The sequence below is a fragment of the Mytilus edulis genome, chromosome 9 (genome assembly GCF_963676685.1).
Source record: "Mytilus edulis chromosome 9, xbMytEdul2.2, whole genome shotgun sequence".
In the NCBI taxonomy this organism is placed as follows: Eukaryota; Metazoa; Mollusca; class Bivalvia; order Mytilida; family Mytilidae; genus Mytilus; species Mytilus edulis.
Window position 1 is genome coordinate 35,859,062 of NC_092352.1, and position 18,484 is coordinate 35,877,545.

General features: G+C 31.2%; 2 protein-coding genes across 2 annotated transcripts in view; one reads left to right on the top strand and one right to left on the bottom strand.

Annotated features, from left to right (window-relative positions):
- LOC139488246 (fas-binding factor 1 homolog) overlaps positions 1-13,834 on the bottom strand; it is a 35,334-nt gene extending 21,500 nt beyond the window's left edge. The window contains exons 1-7 of the mRNA XM_071273728.1: positions 13,682-13,834; positions 9,993-10,023; positions 9,447-9,503; positions 4,472-4,509; positions 3,392-3,429; positions 2,718-2,820; positions 1,653-2,103 (exon numbers count right to left, since the gene is read on the bottom strand). Coding sequence (XP_071129829.1) covers positions 1,653-2,103; positions 2,718-2,820; positions 3,392-3,429; positions 4,472-4,509; positions 9,447-9,503; positions 9,993-10,023; positions 13,682-13,690 — 727 coding nt within the window. The 5' untranslated portion in view covers positions 13,691-13,834. The remainder of the gene's footprint in view (positions 1-1,652; positions 2,104-2,717; positions 2,821-3,391; positions 3,430-4,471; positions 4,510-9,446; positions 9,504-9,992; positions 10,024-13,681) is intronic.
- Positions 13,835-13,910: 76 nt separating this feature from the next.
- LOC139488247 (nucleoside diphosphate kinase homolog 5-like) lies at positions 13,911-18,174 on the top strand. The gene is made up of 5 exons (XM_071273729.1): positions 13,911-14,110; positions 15,815-16,020; positions 16,361-16,461; positions 16,999-17,117; positions 18,037-18,174. Exons 1-5 carry the CDS (start codon positions 13,967-13,969, stop codon positions 18,109-18,111), a joined length of 645 nt encoding a protein of 214 aa, XP_071129830.1. The 5' UTR covers positions 13,911-13,966; the 3' UTR covers positions 18,112-18,174.
- The last annotated feature ends 310 nt before the right edge of the window (positions 18,175-18,484 follow it).

Below are 18,484 nucleotides of genomic sequence, written 5' to 3' on the forward strand. Positions count from 1 at the left end.
TATAGTATCTGAGATATGGACTTGACCACCAAAACTTAACCTTGTTCACTGATCCATGAAATGAGGTCGAGGTCAAGTGAAAACTGTCTGACAGGCATGAGGACCTTGCAAGGTACGCACATACCAAATATAGTTATCCTATTACTTATAATAAGAGAGAATTCAACGTTACAAAAATTCTGAACTTTTTTTTCAAGTGGTCACTGAACCATGAAAATGAGGTAAAGGACATTGGAAATGTGACTGACGGAAACTTCGTAACATGAGGCATCTATATACAAAATATGAAGCATCCAGGTCTTCCACCTTCTAAAATATATAGCTTTTAAGAAGTGAGCTAACATCGCCGCCGCCACCGCCGTAGCCACCGCCGCCGGATCACTATCCCTATGTCGAGCTTTCTGCAACAAAAACCATTTTGATCATCTTCAGGCACATTTCATTGGTAGATGATTACAATGAAGTTTCAAACGTTCTACCAATCTTTATTAACCAACTAAGTACATTATTGCCAAAAATTACTGGTTATTAAAAATAACATATTTTCTGTAATGGCCTTGTTTTTTTCTGTAATGGCCCTGTTTTGCTGTAATGGCCCTGCTTTTCTGTAATGGCCCTGTTATTTCTGTAATGGCCCTGTTTTTTTCTGTAATGGCCCTGTATTAATGGCCCTGTATTAATGCCCCGCTTGTCTGTATTAAGCCCAGTTAGGGTTTTTAATAAAGTAAATAAAATTAAGCTGTAAAGAGTATATTACCTTTTTGTATTTTATTTAATTTAGTAACCAGCATCAAACATTAAAGAACCATATAAAGGGATCACTGCAGTTCATCCTGTTTTCAACACATAACTTCTTTCAACTTAATATCTTGGACATTTGGTATATTCAAAGCTTGATCATGGTGAAGTACAATTTTTTTTTCAAACTAAACTGTCATTAAAACAGTAAGAGAGTATATCAAGTTGGCAGCAACACATACACTTTTTTCAGTTGGTTAATAAATGTATTAAGAAATGGGTGTTTTTATAATGGCCCTGTTATATGTCCTTGGTCAGTAATAATGGCCTCGGATGTCTGTAATGGCCCTCAGTATTGCCTTGGGCCATTACAGACTTCCTCGACCATTATTACAGACCTTGGACATATGACAGGGACATTATAAAAATACCCATTCATTAATACTATAATACAAAATTTAAACCTGCCACATTATTTATGTATGTGCCTGTCCCAAGTCAGGAGTCTGTAATTCAGTGGTTGTTGTTTGTGTATGTGTTACATATTTGTTTTTTGTTCATTTTTTTACATAAATAAGGCCGTTAGTTTTCTCGTTTGAATTGTTTTACATTGTCTTATCAGGGCTTTTATAGCTGACTATGCGGTACATGCTTTGCTCTTTGTTGAAGGCCATACGGTGACATATAGTTGTTAATGTCTGTGTCATTTTGGTCTATTGTGGATAGTTGTCTCATTGGCAATCATACCACATCTTCTTTTCTATATTAGATATGATTTGGTTATAAATACCAGTATGCCTATTATTCAGAATTATGTTCCCTCTTAAAAGTCAGAGTGGCAACTTAGAGCCAGATTGGTGGACTCGAAATAAACTGTACACAAAGATGGAGACAGAATCAATATAGTCATGTACCATTCATTTTCCCAGGAGCTGTACTAGGTTTAGGTATGGTTACATCCTGCTGTTTATAAGCTGGAACAGATGCTTCAGCTTTCCTACCCCCACTTCCTGGTCTGTCTCGAGACACTCCCCTGGGACTGGTTGGCTGATCACTCCATGTTACTCCACCTTTACTGCCAGCACTACCAGGTCTTTCTCTAGATCCACCTCTAGGACTGATAGGCTGATCCCAGGTTGATGAAGGTCCACCTGCTCCTACTGGACTTTTTGAGGTAGGGGAAGTAACTCTAGCCTGAGGTGAAGTCACTCTCTGTTGAGGAGATACAGCTCTTGGGGTAGTACTACGAGATCTAGGAGTACCTCCCCGACGTGGTGTATTTGTTTTACTAGAACTTCCTCCTTTTGTACTTCCCTTTTTCTTTAGTTTTCCTCCAAATAAGTCAGCATCCATATCTTCTAAATCCTGTAGAATCAAAACTTAGTTTTTTTATTTCAATTTATGTAATTGGTAACTTGGGATAAATTTCTGAAAGCTGAAATAAAAAAGAGAAGATCGAAGTGTGATGAATTCACAAAAAATTATATTCGTACTATTTTTGTACTTTTAAAAATTAAAGAGCCTTAGTGAGGGTGCTCACATACCCCACATCTCCACATTGTCACTGGTGAAATAAAACAAATGTAAGAAAAAAAAATTGTATAGGGAAAACACTTTGAATCATAATTTCCTGTCGATATGCACATCTACATAGTATGTCCTTATTATCTACAAAGTTTTATGAAATTCTGTAGTGTGGTTTCAGAGGAGTTGCAAAGACAAACTGTTGCAGTAGTATATTGAAGCTAATAAGTTCAAAGGGGCATAACTCATAGAAAAAATTGAATCCTAATTTCCTGTCGATATACACATCTATGTAGTATGTCCTTATTATCTTAAAAGGTTTCATGAAATTCTGTTGTGTGCTTTGAGAGGAGTTGAAATGACAAGAAACAGAACTGACGGACAGACATACATGGGGTATAATAATAATAATAATTAGCTCTAAAAACTAGTTTATTAATTGTATGGGATAATACCTTAATACTCTGTGCCATCTCTTTAACATCAGCTTCTGATACATCAGAAAGTCCATCTTCAGCACTAGCAGCAATGTTACTATAGAAATCTTCATCCTTCGATCTGAAAAAAAAACACATCTTAAAATTGTTACCACAACTACGCACACACCAAAAAAAAATTATGTTCCAACAAGCTAACGCTGCCTAAGTTTTACAGTGTCAAGTTTTTCCAAGTGCACGATATATATACTTTTGTAAAAAATTGAAATGTATAACAAATTCAGAATTGATCTGCTATTTCTTTTAAGTATAATCATTAATCAGATAATCTGATCTCTTTCCATTCAATGCAACAAATATGTGGTAAACATATTATATATATCATGTCATTCTAGTGTGAAATGTAGGTCATAGTGCAAAAAATTGAACAGATCTAAGAAAAGTCCTTCATGTAAGAAATGAAAGTCAATAGATGATGACTATTACTAATAGATCTCAAACATTGCTGATTAATAATGAACTACATACAGAGAAATGAGGCGTTCAGATAATATCAAAAGTCTGTAAGAGTTAAGTTAATATGAAATTGATTTAAAACACAACTTCAAGATGTACAGACAAGAGTACATTTGAGTCACATTTGCAGTGACATGAAAAATTTAAAAATAAAATGGATTTGAACAAATATTTACCCCTTCTTTCCTTCTTGTGATCTTGTTCTTACAGCAGGCTAGAATTATAAAAGTAAATATACATGTTAAATATAAGAATAAGTTTAAAAGAGCTATAAGAAAATGAAAAATATATTTAATTATTTTCATTCTAAAGTTATTTTCATTAGTAGCCTAAAAGAAATGTAGAGTCTTATTGATTGAAATTGTTCATATGTTAATGCTTTTCTGAAACAAATGTCATCACAACAAATGAGCTACCTCTGCATTGGAAACCATCTTGTCCCTATGTAAATCACATAATCATGAAACAAAACATCTATGCACTTTCAGAACATATTTATGTCATTCTCTGAAATTTAGATTCTAACAAAAAGTTACTTGCAAAATTTGAAAATTTTAGAGCTAACTTCCTAATGTATGTATATTAAGACTTTGGATGACTTGCTGCTTTTTTGGTATAAACGTTTGCTTAAGCATTGTAATTAAGATTACACATCTGCAAACAATAAAACAAGGCAAAGTTAAACCTATATACATCTAATCTAGATTTAATTGGACATTATAAAATGATCAAAGGCAAAGTTAAACCTATATACATCTAATCTAGATTTAACTGGACATTATAAAATGATCAAAGTTTATGTTTAAACAAAGCAAGCAAGCCAACCAATGTCTTAATCTACATGCATTAGAAAATTAGCTCTAATTCTAAATAAAAGTTCAATATAAGTTTTGATTCCTGCAATTTTTCCTATGATCTTAAAAACTTGAATCAAGTGTCTTACAACTAATAACTGATAGCCATACAACCCAAAAACAAATTAGCTGCATTGGATAAAAATCAATCTTATGCTAATAAATATCAGTACACCTGTTAACCTATTTCAGGATGAACAAAATCTAGATGGAAAGTCTGTGACTGTTCAAAAAAAATAGTTGCATAAATATATAAGAATCCTACAAAACAGACAGAAATTTATCTTTTATTTTGTAATTGAATGTTCTAAAATCAATCAAAGTCTTAAAAATGTACATATTTATATCCACTTGCATAAGGTCTATTTCTATTCAATGCAGCTCAAATATTATACTACTTACAGCATGTGAAGGTGGACTTTTCTTTTTTGGTGAGGAATCTATAATAGTAAATTACATTTGTTATACTTTTTTTATTCTTAAAAATACAAAATTAAAGAAAGACAATCTATAAACAAACTTCATGTTATTCATGCAAATAATCAACAAATATTCAGTATCTGAACAAACTCAACTGCCACTTGCAAAGAGAAAATAAGTAGTACCAGTATATGGACCATAATTTGGTATTCGGCCTTTGGTTTTTTTTTGTATCCTTTTTTATAAGTTCTAAAACTTTAACTTTTATTCTGTGGGTTGTGTTGATGTTAGAATAGTATTAATGGAACAATTGAGTTTTTCGAGAAAAAATTAATACATTTTGATTCACCGTTTACGTGACAGGAAACAAAACAGGAAACCAATCTTTATTTTCTTTATTTTGCACAATATGTTTCAAAAGACATAAATGAACACCATTACTAGTGTTACTTGCTTCATGTTAATATTTAAAATCTATTTTCAATGTTAAATTAAAGTTTTTTTTAAACGCGACAGGAAACCATAACAAACCGAAAGCATTTTTTTAGTTTTATTTTATTGCAAAATCTGCTTAAAATGATCTGAACCGTATACTTTTTCTTAAAATCCATCTTAAATGTAACAGCATTATAAAACTCCTAAATATGTGCTTGTTTTGAAAACAATTTGTACAATTTATTCAGGAATTTCCGTATTTTCTTCATTGATACAGGATACCATAATCGTTGTATCTTGATGTTTTAGCCAAAAAAATGTATTTATATTTGGTTTTGAAATTCCAGTTATATACAATTTATTCCAAATCATTGGTAATGTAAAATTCTTTAAATCCAGTAAAGAAAACAACTTTTAACTTGGAATTAGCATCTTTAAAATAGGCACCATGTGATATTTGTGACCTGTACACCATCTACATGGTTTCCACATTTTAACCTACTTTAGTGGGCTAAAATCAATAAAGTACTTCCTTTCAAGTCATGCATGGTAAAAGTTTACTTTTCCTTTGACAAGTTTATTGCGTTTCTGATAAGTGTTTGCAGAACATGAATAAAAAAAATTAATTAAAAATTGTGACAAAGATACCAACTTTGTACATTCCAAGTGTAACGGTACATTAACATGTATTTTTTATTAAATTATCTTTATTCACTTAAAATATCCAGTAATATTTACTGCTGAAGCTAAATCAATCCAACGAACATCGGCACCATGATAGGAGACGTAATTTCGATTAAAATTTTCCAAGGACCCTTTACATCGTTATTGGGAAACGAAGTGTGTTAAAACGTCGGTCAAATCTGAAATCGATTTTGTCAAGTCATTGGGCATTTATTTTCACACAAGATCGTATGTAACATTATGCACATAGGAAAAATAATAGACCCCCGGCGCAATCTCTTTGAAAATTGTATTTTCCTTTTTTAAACAAGACGAAACAAGCCTACAGATTATGTTTGCTTACATCCCGTTGGAAACAAATACAATGTTTAGACCTAGTATTTCGTATATCCGGCTGTATGGGCGTGATCACATGTTAGTCACATGTTTCACGTATGACCGGAAATGATTAGAACTTAAAGACAAAAACAATTTTAATAAATAAATGGACTTCTGTTTCTTGTGAAATGTAACGCATAAAGATAACGTCATTATCTAACTTAATTATTACGAAGAACAAAACAAGAATGTAAATCATCTCTGATTTACCTGTTTGAACATCTCGCGAGAGTTCGTATTTGCATACTGTTGCAAAGAATTCTTTTACAACAAAGCAGATTAAACCATCTAAAATGTGCGTTACGAAATGGGAAACCAAAATAACGACAGTGTTCTTACACCTGCTACAGAAATACTTATAGTTCTCGGCATTTTCTTCTCACTATTCTTATTGGTCGATGTTCTTTGTTATTTTAAAGCAAAAATTACGAATTTGCCGGTGACGATTATCTATAAATTAGTCAGCGTTATGCACTTCGAACGCGAAAAGTAACGCGAGAAACGACACATAAATACGGTCGTATAATCTTTGAAATTTGTTAATTTCAATTTTTTTTCTAGGGAAGAGTAGCACACACTTGTATGTTGATAAAAATAATGGCATCTTTAGATGTAGTTACAACTTTTCTTACAGTAATTCACATTTTATCACTTTTCTATAGTTATAGGAAACGGAGCCCAATAGCAAATTATGGTCCATATGGTAAAATTTACCCCTGCAAAAAGGTCACTTATTAATCTTATAAGGCCACACCAATTTAATTTCTTGTTCTACGGATTTTTGGACTCCCAAAAATTGGGGCGAGCGAGCGATTTGAAAATTTTAATAAAAAAATATTTAATTTGCAAATTTTTGAGGCGAAGCTTGAAAAGTAAAGGCGAGCGATTATATTTTTTTTTTGTAAACATAAAATAGTAGGTTTTGACAATATTAAAACTTGATTTATCACTTGTACTTTGACATTTCTTTAATTTATGAAGTATTTTTTTCCTTGTTCACCAAGAAACAAGGTTGGGTGGTAAATACCACCCCCGGTATTTGCCAGTGGTAATTACCGGTATTTACCGCCCCGGACAATACTCCCCAAGTGGTCAATACTGGCAAATACTGGTCAATTGAAATTTTCCTAGTTGTTTTTTACTATTAATTGAAGTAAAAACTTGATAAAAAGTTTAATATACTTAAACTTTAATTTTTATGCATGTGTCTGCTTATAAAATTAATGAATTTGATGTTTTATTCATTTATAACACTTATTCCTATTGATTTAAAATTTAGTTATTATAAATTATGATATTGTATACTTTTAAAGATATATATAAAAATTTACATTTTATTTCAACATTTATAAATCAATATATTTTTTTTCCAAAATGTATGATTTTACAGGTAATTAAATTTAAAATTAAATAAAACTACAGGTAAATGAAGTTACATGTGTCTTTTTACCTATCACCTGGCATTGCTAGGTGTGAAAAATTAATTACTAAAACAACAGCCCCCAATAAAAGTTGACATTACATGGGTTGAAAGTAATAAAAGTGATATTTGAAGACTCCCTTAAACAATAAATTATTTCCTGTATATTTAACTGTGTGACAAAACCTTCTTCATGCTGGAAATAGAAATTTTTTTGAAGCAGGGGCAAAATGTTTTATCTTTTGCTACACATTAATCAATATAGATCCCTATTTGAATTTACAATTGAAATGGAATTGAAAGCATTAAAAATCATTTGAACACTTTCTATATTTAATTATTGATAGTAATTATAATATTTAATTGACCAGGTAAAGAATGGTTTATATAGTAATGACCACTCAAAATTTCAATCGACCAGTATTTGCCGGTATTTCCCAGTATTTGCCAGTATTTCCCGGTAATTACCGGTATTTACCACTGGCATGGTCAATACTAGTATTGACCACTTTTTTGCCAACCTTGCCAAGAAATAATTGAATAATTAGAATTGGTATATCTTTGTGTGCCAATTAATGAGACAATTCTTCATCCAAGTCATAATCAGGTTAAGAACAATTTTATAAGTATCCCTTTTTTGAGGGGTCAAAATAAGTTATAATGTATTTTTTTTTGTAAATAACACTTTTTAGTACAAGAGGGCTCATATTTTCGCAAAGAACTAAATATCTATCTGGTATTAAATGGTAAAAACATGTCCAAGAATTTTGTGATATTCCTTGACCTTAGCCATGTTTAACACATTTTATTTAATACTATTTAAAATAAGTGGACCCTCTAGTTGTTTAAAATATGACGTATTTCTCCTCTTTTTAAGTAAAAAAATCGAAGTTTTTCAAATGATTTGTTTAGAAGCACTATACAAATCCTTGGTATTTCTTTTCTACAACAGTAAAATGATCCCACATGTGCCCTGTCCCTGTACACAATTCGAACAGGAAAACCAACGATCTAATTTATATATACAAACGGGAAAATACCAAATAATTTTTACGAACATCAAAAAACGATATCTACATTGTAACTGGTGAACGACAGGCCCCTGAATCAACCAGGACAGGTGCATAAACATGCAGCGGGTATGGATTAGTTTTGTATTGCCAGCATACAATATAATTGCAGTTGAAGGCATTTCTTTCCGAAGTTCTTTGAAGTTTATTCTAACAACGAACATTTCTTGATAGGGAATATACGTAAACCAATGTTTTGTTCTGTACTGGTATAAACGTATTTACACTTTTGGTATTTAGCTAAATCTTGCCTCCGAATGACCTTAGATCTACTCCGAATCACCTTTTGAGGTCATGCAACAATCACTTTTAAATTGTGACGTCAAATATTTTAAATTATGATGTCAAAGTTTACGGGAACCTGTGTGATTCTACGTAATGGCGGACAAATTTGCATACAAGTGTAAATACGTCTATTGTCCTCTGTTATATATTTCTATCGGAGCACTCTCGCTTGGGATAAATGTGTATCATGCTGAATCAAATATTATTTCAAAGATTTACACAGCGTAATGGGGTGCTTACATGTTTAAAATCGTTATATACAGGTAAGACTGTGATTGTAAAAAACAAGTGTAAATATCTTTTTATAATATTTACAAAAAAACGGTGCGGGAAATGGGCACGATTACATTTCTGGATGCGGGAAGCGGGAATATAAAAAAAATTTTAAAAATCTGTTTTGCAAAAAATGGGTGCGGGTGGGTCCGTCGAACAAGGAATCAAATTGGTGTGGCCTAAAGAATCATTCTTCCAATAAGAACATTAGCGTTAGCATTCCACTTCCAACTGGACAACATGCTAAATGAACTAACAAGAAAAACACCCCATTTTTCACTAAAATAAATTTGGAATTGATTTAAAAAAAAAGTCTAACCTACATCCTGGATATTTCGTTATACATAAATTTATATCTGATTAGGGTAACAAAACCTTATTTATCTTTAATGATAGGATTAAAAATTCCTACCTTCATGAAGCAGATCTCCAAGTAAATCATCAAGACCATCAGAACCTTTCTTTCCTTCTGAAATAACATAGATATATATATATATATATATATTATATAGATTATATGTGATAAGAAGGGCTATAAAAGTACATTTAAGTGTAGCTAAAAAATGTTTTATTTAGAATGTTAAACCTTTGTAGTCAATAAATTTTAAAAGACAAATTTAGAAATGATTTCAAAAATGAATAGAACACAAGCATCAAATCTTTTTATTACCATGGTAAAACATACATATTAGCATGTTTATCAATCCATTGCTGATTAGAAATTTAATGTTATTAATACATCATTGAATAATGGAGACAAATAAGTTCTTACCTACCATTAGACAGTTACATAGACTTTATACTCTGAATTTCAAAAAAATGTATTTGTTAGACACTTTTATAGATGTGAAGCATACCGGTACATCGACACCATTTGTGTATTGTAATGTAAATTTTGTTCTTTATATGAGTAATTTTAAATGATAAGCCAAAACAAAATAACTAAATTTATACATACTTTGCTGTTTCTTGCCACCAGGTGTCCAAGCCTAAAATAAAAACATGCATATGGTAGACTTTCACTTATAAAGATCAGATAAAAGGATTTACTATAGCTAAAAGACAACATTTATGTGTGACAGACTTTGGGTTAAATACAAAATAAATATGCAATGAGATTGAAATTACATTAACATTAACTAACAAATTTCAACAACAAATAATAGAACAAATACCCTTTTCAGCCTAAACTTCATTTCATTAATCAGTAGAAATTGTGAATCACATATGCATTGAACAAATTATTTTGCAAATTTGAAAGATTATTTCTATGTTAAAAAAGTAACATTTAATCATTTATTATCATTATCAATCCACTGTAGACTGTTAGAAATTACTTTATTGGTTGTTGGTTTTTTTGCGTGTTTAACATCACTTTCTGCACTGTTGCACTTTTTGATGACATTCAATTTATAATGTGGAGAAAGTTAGTGAGCCCAGAGAGAACCACCAATTTTCAGTAGGAAAACTGACAATCCTTGTCGATTTTAAGATTAAATCCAAGCACCCTATGCCACATGCTGGATTTAAACTTTATGACACATGGGGGATTTAACCTTAAAACAGGCAAGTACGGCAGCAGTTGTAACTATATAGACACGCCTTGTTGATTTATAAGTCGGTCAGAGCCTCCAAGTTGTTGCTACTCTTGCCTGAGTTGTTTGGTACAAGTCAATCAATCCCCAAACTGATGAGACCCAAACTTGATCTGACTAAAAGTAGATCCGTCCCACTTCAATCTGAACCCATGTCAATCCTTCCCCATAATAAGATAATGAATAATCTATGTTAACTTTATAGAATTTGGTGACATATTGGAATCAGGATAAATGGAATTTGTAAAAAGTTTTAAGTATCAATGACAGCAGGTGAGTGATGTATGCCCAATTTGAATAACTATTTAAAATAGATAAGAAAACAAGTGTAATAGATACTATTTATAATGCAAGGAAAATAAGTGTAATAGATACTGTTTATAATGCAGTATCAGCTTATTAATATGAAGTTATTTTCCATGATAACTTTGAATATCCGCAGGAATTTTATTCTATGAAATCATTATAATGCAGCATTCACACAGTATTGATTATGTCTCCTGTTTGAGATAAGACAACGATCAGACAAGAAAAGATACAAAGTAAGATTACTTTCCTTGATCAATCATTGTCAGAATGCAGTGTACTTTTGTTACTGGTTCCTGCTGATCCAGTAAGGTGACGGTCAGGAGAGATCAGGTATGATCAGGAGTGGTCGGCCAAGCACATTGACAGTTATGTGTGTCACATATGATTCCCGGAGATTCAGCCAATTTTGTCAAGAAGGATTACAATTATGACTATGCCATGACAGATAATCTGCAGTTTCGGATCAAAAAATTGAAAAATCAATGATTTGCATTGCTGCTTTTTCCGTTTGAATTTAGATTGCAACCTCATCTTGCCAAATGTGAACAATCTTTTCTGAAATATTTTTTTATTCGGGCCGGATTAACTTTAAATATGGTGACAGAATGTCGTGGACCGGCAGCCTGGGATGGATCGTCATGATCATGATGAAAGCGAGTTGCTCCATAATTGTAGCAGTGGATTAGATGTTATGGGTACACGACAACTCGTACTTTCGGCAAGTCGTACTCAACCAACTCGTACCCTATTTTTGCCAACTCGTAACCATGTTTTATTTGATATTATTTATCAAGTTTATATGCATAGTTATTGTAACTTTCTTTCGTATATCATTATATAGCAAAATACAAATAAAAAAACAACTTTCATTGTTAATAAAATTCAATCATAATTGTTTTAAATAAGCTTATAAAATGCTAATCGTTATAATCATTAGTATTCCTTATAATTGATTGTTTGAAATTGTTTGCACGACAATTTATTTGATATGCACATTAAAATAATTATGAGTACACAATATGCTAATCAGTGGTCATTAGTGGATAACATACCTACAAAAATAGAATGGATTTGTTAAAAGTAGAATAAACAGAGAGAAGTAAATGAAAACAAAAAATCGGTATAAGTGCGGCACTATGATCATCAAAGGCCGTTGAGTTATACTTAAACAATCACCATCCTCACCGAAAAGAAAATGCATGGCTTAAACGTTGTAAAAACCAAGCTTAGAGAAAAAATATATAAACTATGGTGAAATGTATGATCATCTTCAATTGCAATCATGGTTCGTCCACATTGTAATGTATGCAAGACGATATATAAATTGTGTATCTCAATAATATTTTCCCCTAATCCTGTTATTTGGTCCATGTTTGGGGCCAATAAGAGTATATATTTCAAAAAGCTGTATTTGTAGGACCCTTATTACTATTATTAATAGCAACAAAGCCTTGTAAAAATGTCTTACAATGTGTGTGTAAATAATAGTGATACTAGTGGGTTTTTTTAATACGCCTCTCGTAATTCTTCTAAATATTGGCTTAATTTTTATTTTAACTTTTATCATAATTGAGGTCAATACGTATATAAATGATAGTAGTATTGTGATGAAATATACATTTTAAAATATAGTGCAAACGTACATGCAGAAAGATTAGATCAGGTGTGAAGTTGTTTTGATAACGGTTAAATAATTAATGGCACGTTTCGTGTGTGAATAAGGGCCGATTAACTGGTAATCGACATACTTCAGGTGTGAAGCAATGATCAATCAATTAATCACCGGCACGCGAACTGCAATAAATAATTTGTGTATTAAGGTTTATGTTTAAAGGCTGTGGATTTTCTATAAAAATCTTGATTTATTTGCCACAAAGTCCTTTTTTTTTTTGAAGATCTCGTCTGATTGCTTATGAGACAACTCTTCACTAGAGACCAAAATGACACAGAAATGAACAACTATAGGTAATCGTACAGCCTTCAGCCATGAGCAAAACCCACCCATACCTCATAGTCAGCTATAATGACCAGTAAAACAATTCAAACGGAAAACGAACTGACTGCCATGCTTATTTAAAAAAAAAAAAAAAAAAAAAGTGTTAACACATCAACAAACAACGTGTTTATCGCAATATTCAGTAAAAATCTCTTCAAATATTCTAAGGATCGAGCACACCTTGACACTTGAGGATTTTTTTTCAGATACAAATCCTATCAGTAGATAAATCAGTAGGTGAATAATAAAATATGAAGCATTATAATGTTAAAAATATTTTCTACTAACACGAAAAAACTAAGACATGTTCAACGCAATGTTCAGTAAAAAATATCCTTTTCATATTCTATGGATCTACCTCAGGGTGCACTGGGATACTTCAGGGAGTTAAAATATCCATATCTACTGATATAAACGTAGAAAACTTATATTATAATGCTAAAAAAATATTGGGTACGACTTAGAAGAAGTACGAGTTGGTAGAAGTACGAGTTGCCGAAAGTACGAGTTGGCTGAGTACGAGTTGCCGAAAGTACGAGTTGACATGTATCCGATGTTATCATGTATTAAACTCTGATACCAACTATTTAGCATTAGCAACACAAAATGCATATCACAATCGGGAATACATGAGCAATAAATGAGAAATTCTTATTATACTGTTTGGACATGTCATGTGTGTGCATGCAACACTTTTTGTTCTTTTGCTTTGAAGTTGAAATTTCTGAGTTTTAATGCAAAATTTACATTAGCCATGATGTATTTCAATATTCCAATCAACAGAAATGTATCTATAGATGTGCAGCTTTAAACATTTCGTTTATATCTTTCAAACAAAATCATTTTCTTGTAGACATTATCTGCTTCCTTTAGTTTACGTTTATTGTAACATTGGGGAATACGGCTGTTGGTTATTTTAAACGAGGAACCAGTCAGTTCTTTGAAATCTCGTACGGTGCACCGTACGTGAAAATGCGAGATCATAATATATTTCTTAGCAACAGGACGCCATAATATTTTACAAGGGACAAAATGACAGGAGAGAACGAAACAGTTACAATGGATCCACCACATGTTTATGTGGAACGGACATTAGCAATTATCAAACCAGATGCAGTTAATAAAGCAGAAGAAATTGAAGATATTATTTTGAGATCTGGATTTTCGATTTTACAGGTAATTTAAGAAATAAGAAAACATGCTTTCCTATTCCTCATCAATCATCTTGTATACAGCAAAAGCACATCGAATTTTGATTACCAAGTCATTACTTAGTCTCATGTTTCTGTATATGAGGAAGGCGCCATCTTAAATGCAAGCTTACCAAGTCGTTATGTACCTACGGCCTATACATATTTTTTGCCGTAAGTAGAAAGTTTACATAGGATTAAACGCTTTTTCAAAGGAATTTATTGGTATATAAACTCTACCAGTGACTTGGTCCAGTTTATACACCAATAAATTCCTTTAAAAAGGCGTTTAATCCTTATAATTCTTTAAAATTGGAGCTAAGGAATATATTTTTCAACACTCGTAACCTCTATCACACGTAAATTGTATATTTTTTGTCATTGAATAGGCATGGCGCATGAATATATTTGTTGGTTAATGCAAAAATATGTACTCATTTAAATTTGCTATCTGATAAAAAATAAACCACAAAGACTCGAGTTATCATTCAAACAAATGTTTTTGTGTTTATTATTTATTTTAATGAGTACGTGCAGTGAAAATAAATTTTGTTCAAGTCGATGTTATTATTGCCGCCATCTTGTTTACATTGGTTACAAAAAGAAGTTCGGCCAACGTTGCCTATCGAAAAATAAACAACATCAAGATCAACTACCGGAAGTCATCTCCACCAATCATATCAACGTATTCACTAATATGCAAATCATATAATGTAAGAATTATGATGAAATATTTGGAGTCTGTATCCACCTTATTGATATTAAAAGTTCTGTCCCGCTTGTCCCTTGAATCTGCTTCTCTTGAACTTTTGACGTCATACAACAATTACTTTCCATTGTGGCGTCAGAAATTTTCTATTATGACATAAAAAAAATTACAAGAACTTTTATGGCATACAGTAATGGTAGACAAATAGCGATAAGGTGTATTTTTATCTGCTGAAAATAATTTTATTAACGATTAATGAGTCCAAATCATCATGATGTCTTGAAAGGCTATTAAACCTTTTGCTTTGACACACTAGCTATAGAGACTGTAAGGTGTCAAAGCAAAAAAATATAGCCTCTCAAGACATCATAATTATTGTGACAATTGATTCATCTTATTTACAATGCTTACATTCATTATCTTGTGCCATTTTCATATCCATTTTTGCTTCTTTTCAAATATTACAAAATTTAAAACAATAAGACGTTTGTTTAATTTCAAAACAACAATGTACAAATACATGTACAATTCATAACTTTATCAAATTGTTGATTTCCATGAAGAGGTGGAGGATTTTTTTCATCAATAATAGGACAATATTTAAATTTGTATTGAAACCAATGCTTTCTGTTTGTTAAATAATTATTTTATGTTAATGTCTAATTTAGCTGGGTGTTCATATTGTATTCCCATTTTCCTTTAAGGGTTCTTACTAAGGATTTTATTACAGGAGTCCACTGGGAAATCATAATGTTTTGCAATGGCTTGTCAAGCAGTGGGAGGAAGCAATTTTATTGATAAACAATATAATTTCAGTCCCCATGACAAAATGGAGCAAGGAAATTACACAAAATATAAATTATTTTTGAACTTATGTTTTAAAATGATGATACATTTGCTCATTTATAATTTTGTTTCAAATTATAATCCTGAACATGTTACATTGATTATATAATAATATATGTGCTAATTTAATTGCAGAAGAGAAGGGTCCATTTAACACCTGAACAAGCTAGTGATTTTTATGCTGAACATTTTGGAAAATTTGCATTTACAAGTCTGGTAGCTTACATGAGCAGTGGTCCAATGATAGCACTAGTTCTAGCGCGTGATCAGGCTATATCATATTGGAAAGAATTAATAGGACCGACAAATTCTGTAAAAGCAAAACAGACACACCCTGACTGGTATGCATATTAAAATGTTTAAAGAAAATCACAATTGTCATTCTCATATGAAGTTGACATAGTCGAGCTATCTCTCTTTTATTTGTAGTTTGGTCATGGAAACTGTTTTTTATGTGTGAAATGAAATTCAATGGTTTAAAAATAGCAACAAAAGAATATTCTACAAATGTAGTACATATATTGAAGTCATGAAGTGATACATGTTTAACAAATCATATTATGTTAATAAATACTATATCAAATATTGAAAGTTATGTAAGAAATCTGATCTGTTAAAAGGCTTTTAGTCCAATATAAAACCAAATGCTAATACTTGATTTACACCACCTTTGAATTTTAGTTTGAGAGCTATATATGGAGCAGATGATCAGAAAAATGCATTACATGGCAGTGACACTTTTTCAGCGGCAGAGAGGGAAATAAGATTCTTTTTTGCAGACAGTAAGTTGCATGAATACTGTATATCACTTTTTTTAGACACAAGATTATCAACTTCTCTATTTAAGTACAAAATGTAGTCAACATATAGACTAGGGGAAATTATATTTCTGGCCTCAGTTTGATAGTTATAATCATTTACCTACCTTCAATATATGTACAAATGTGCTATATTTACTTAATTTAGAGGGCAACATGACATCTAAAAACCATTTGCTTTGTCCTGAAATAATCAGTTCCCTGAATGTTATTCAAGTCATTTCCAATTAAGTTAATGTTTCAGGTTAAAAAACATGTACATGTTGTACAGGACTGAGGAATGATGATGTCTTTCATAAGATGTAATTAAAATAACATGCAAACTATCTTTCCCATTTTACCATATACACAAAGCCTTTGACAAACTAAGATATATTTTAAATAAGAATACCTTATACATGTATACCTTTATTGTGATATTTTATAGCTAAAATCAGTTAACATGTACATGATAACATCATTGCAAACAAGATTGATATGTTAAAAAAATTTCTAAACCAGGTGTAATAGAACCAGTCCAGACAGGCCAAGCTGCAAAAGATTACTTGTCTAAATCTGTAAATCCAACATTACTGAAAGGTCTGACAGAATTATGTAAACAGAAACCAATAGATCCCGTGGTAAGTTTAATCACCTTAATAAAAAGTTTGAGCTTTCACCTAACAGTTGGGTATATTAATAAATCAACAACATTGCAATACACCAAATAATCAAGATTCTATCAATAATACCAGAACATACAACTGATTCTTCATGTAAGGTATTCATACTAATTGTCTTTCAATGAAACAACCTTTTGTTTGAAAGGTTGATAGACATTAGAATTAATATGGTATAGAATATCGACATTAGAATTAATATGGTATAGAATATCATTAATTTTTTCCTGTAAATAGTCAGTCAATTTTTAGTTAGAAGATATAGTTCACCAAACTCCTCATTTATATTTCCATGAAATGTGAGGCTCATACATAAACATCAAATACATGTATGTAAGGGGAAACCACTCTTTGCAGAGTAAATGAAACATTATACGTTGAAGTTGATGATTAATAGAGGGCATTAATTACTGAGGTACATAAATAGCATTTCTGGAAATGAAAAGAAAATAGGGCACACATAATTTCTTTCTCCTCCTTTCAAAATTATTGAAAAACAAAATGTTTTATAGTAATATCTAGTTTATCTCCCCCTGAATTGTACACATTTGTGCTTAAGTTATCTCCCATGTCAAAATTCTTGGATTCATTAAAATGTTATTAATTGTTTTTTTCTCAGTTGGGTCTTATTGTTTGCAAATTTCAAAATTACAATATTTGATTATATACCTATTTAAACAAGTATTGGCTGATCAAAGATGTTGACTCATTTAAACAATATCTATCTACTTAAAAATATGCTTCAATCACATTTAAATTTCATTATTGATATGAATTAAGAACACACTACATTATATGCTGTTTACATTCAGGCAAACATTTCAAGTAGTAAAAAACTCATTCCAATATTTTGTAATAATTTATTTTAATTCTTTTGTAGATCTGGCTTGCAGATTGGTTGCTTGAAAATAATCCAAATAAACCAAAAGTTCGACAACTGGTGGAAGAACTATAAACTTTATTGACATTTACTCCCTTGTGTATAAATATTTGTAAATAAAAAATTAAATAATCATAATTATTAGTGATTTAAGATTGGAAACTGATAGAATTATAGAATGGAAAAGTTTTAAAGATTGAGATGAGGAGTGAAATTCGTTTAATCAGCGGCCATCTAGAGATGAATGAGAGCATACATCATAAAGTTTGCATCTTCCAAAAAATGATTTCTGGTTATTCAGTAAAAATGACCTGACATCTCAATTTAATAACATGTCTGTCCGTTCCTTCTGTGTCAGTTCAGATTATCCTTAAAAATTCTATAATATAACAAAACATTTAAAGGCACAGAAAAATATTTTTCTTTCCAAGATATATGTGACTATGTG

Coding starts and splice junctions, on each gene's coding strand:
- LOC139488247 (XM_071273729.1), top strand. CDS start 13,967: ATGACAGGAGAGAACGAAACAGTTACAATGGATCCACCACATGTTTAT. Junction 14,111..15,814: donor CTGGATTTTCGATTTTACAG/GTAATTTAAGAA, acceptor ATTTAATTGCAG/AAGAGAAGGGTCCATTTAAC. Junction 16,021..16,360: donor AAACAGACACACCCTGACTG/GTATGCATATTA, acceptor TTTGAATTTTAG/TTTGAGAGCTATATATGGAG.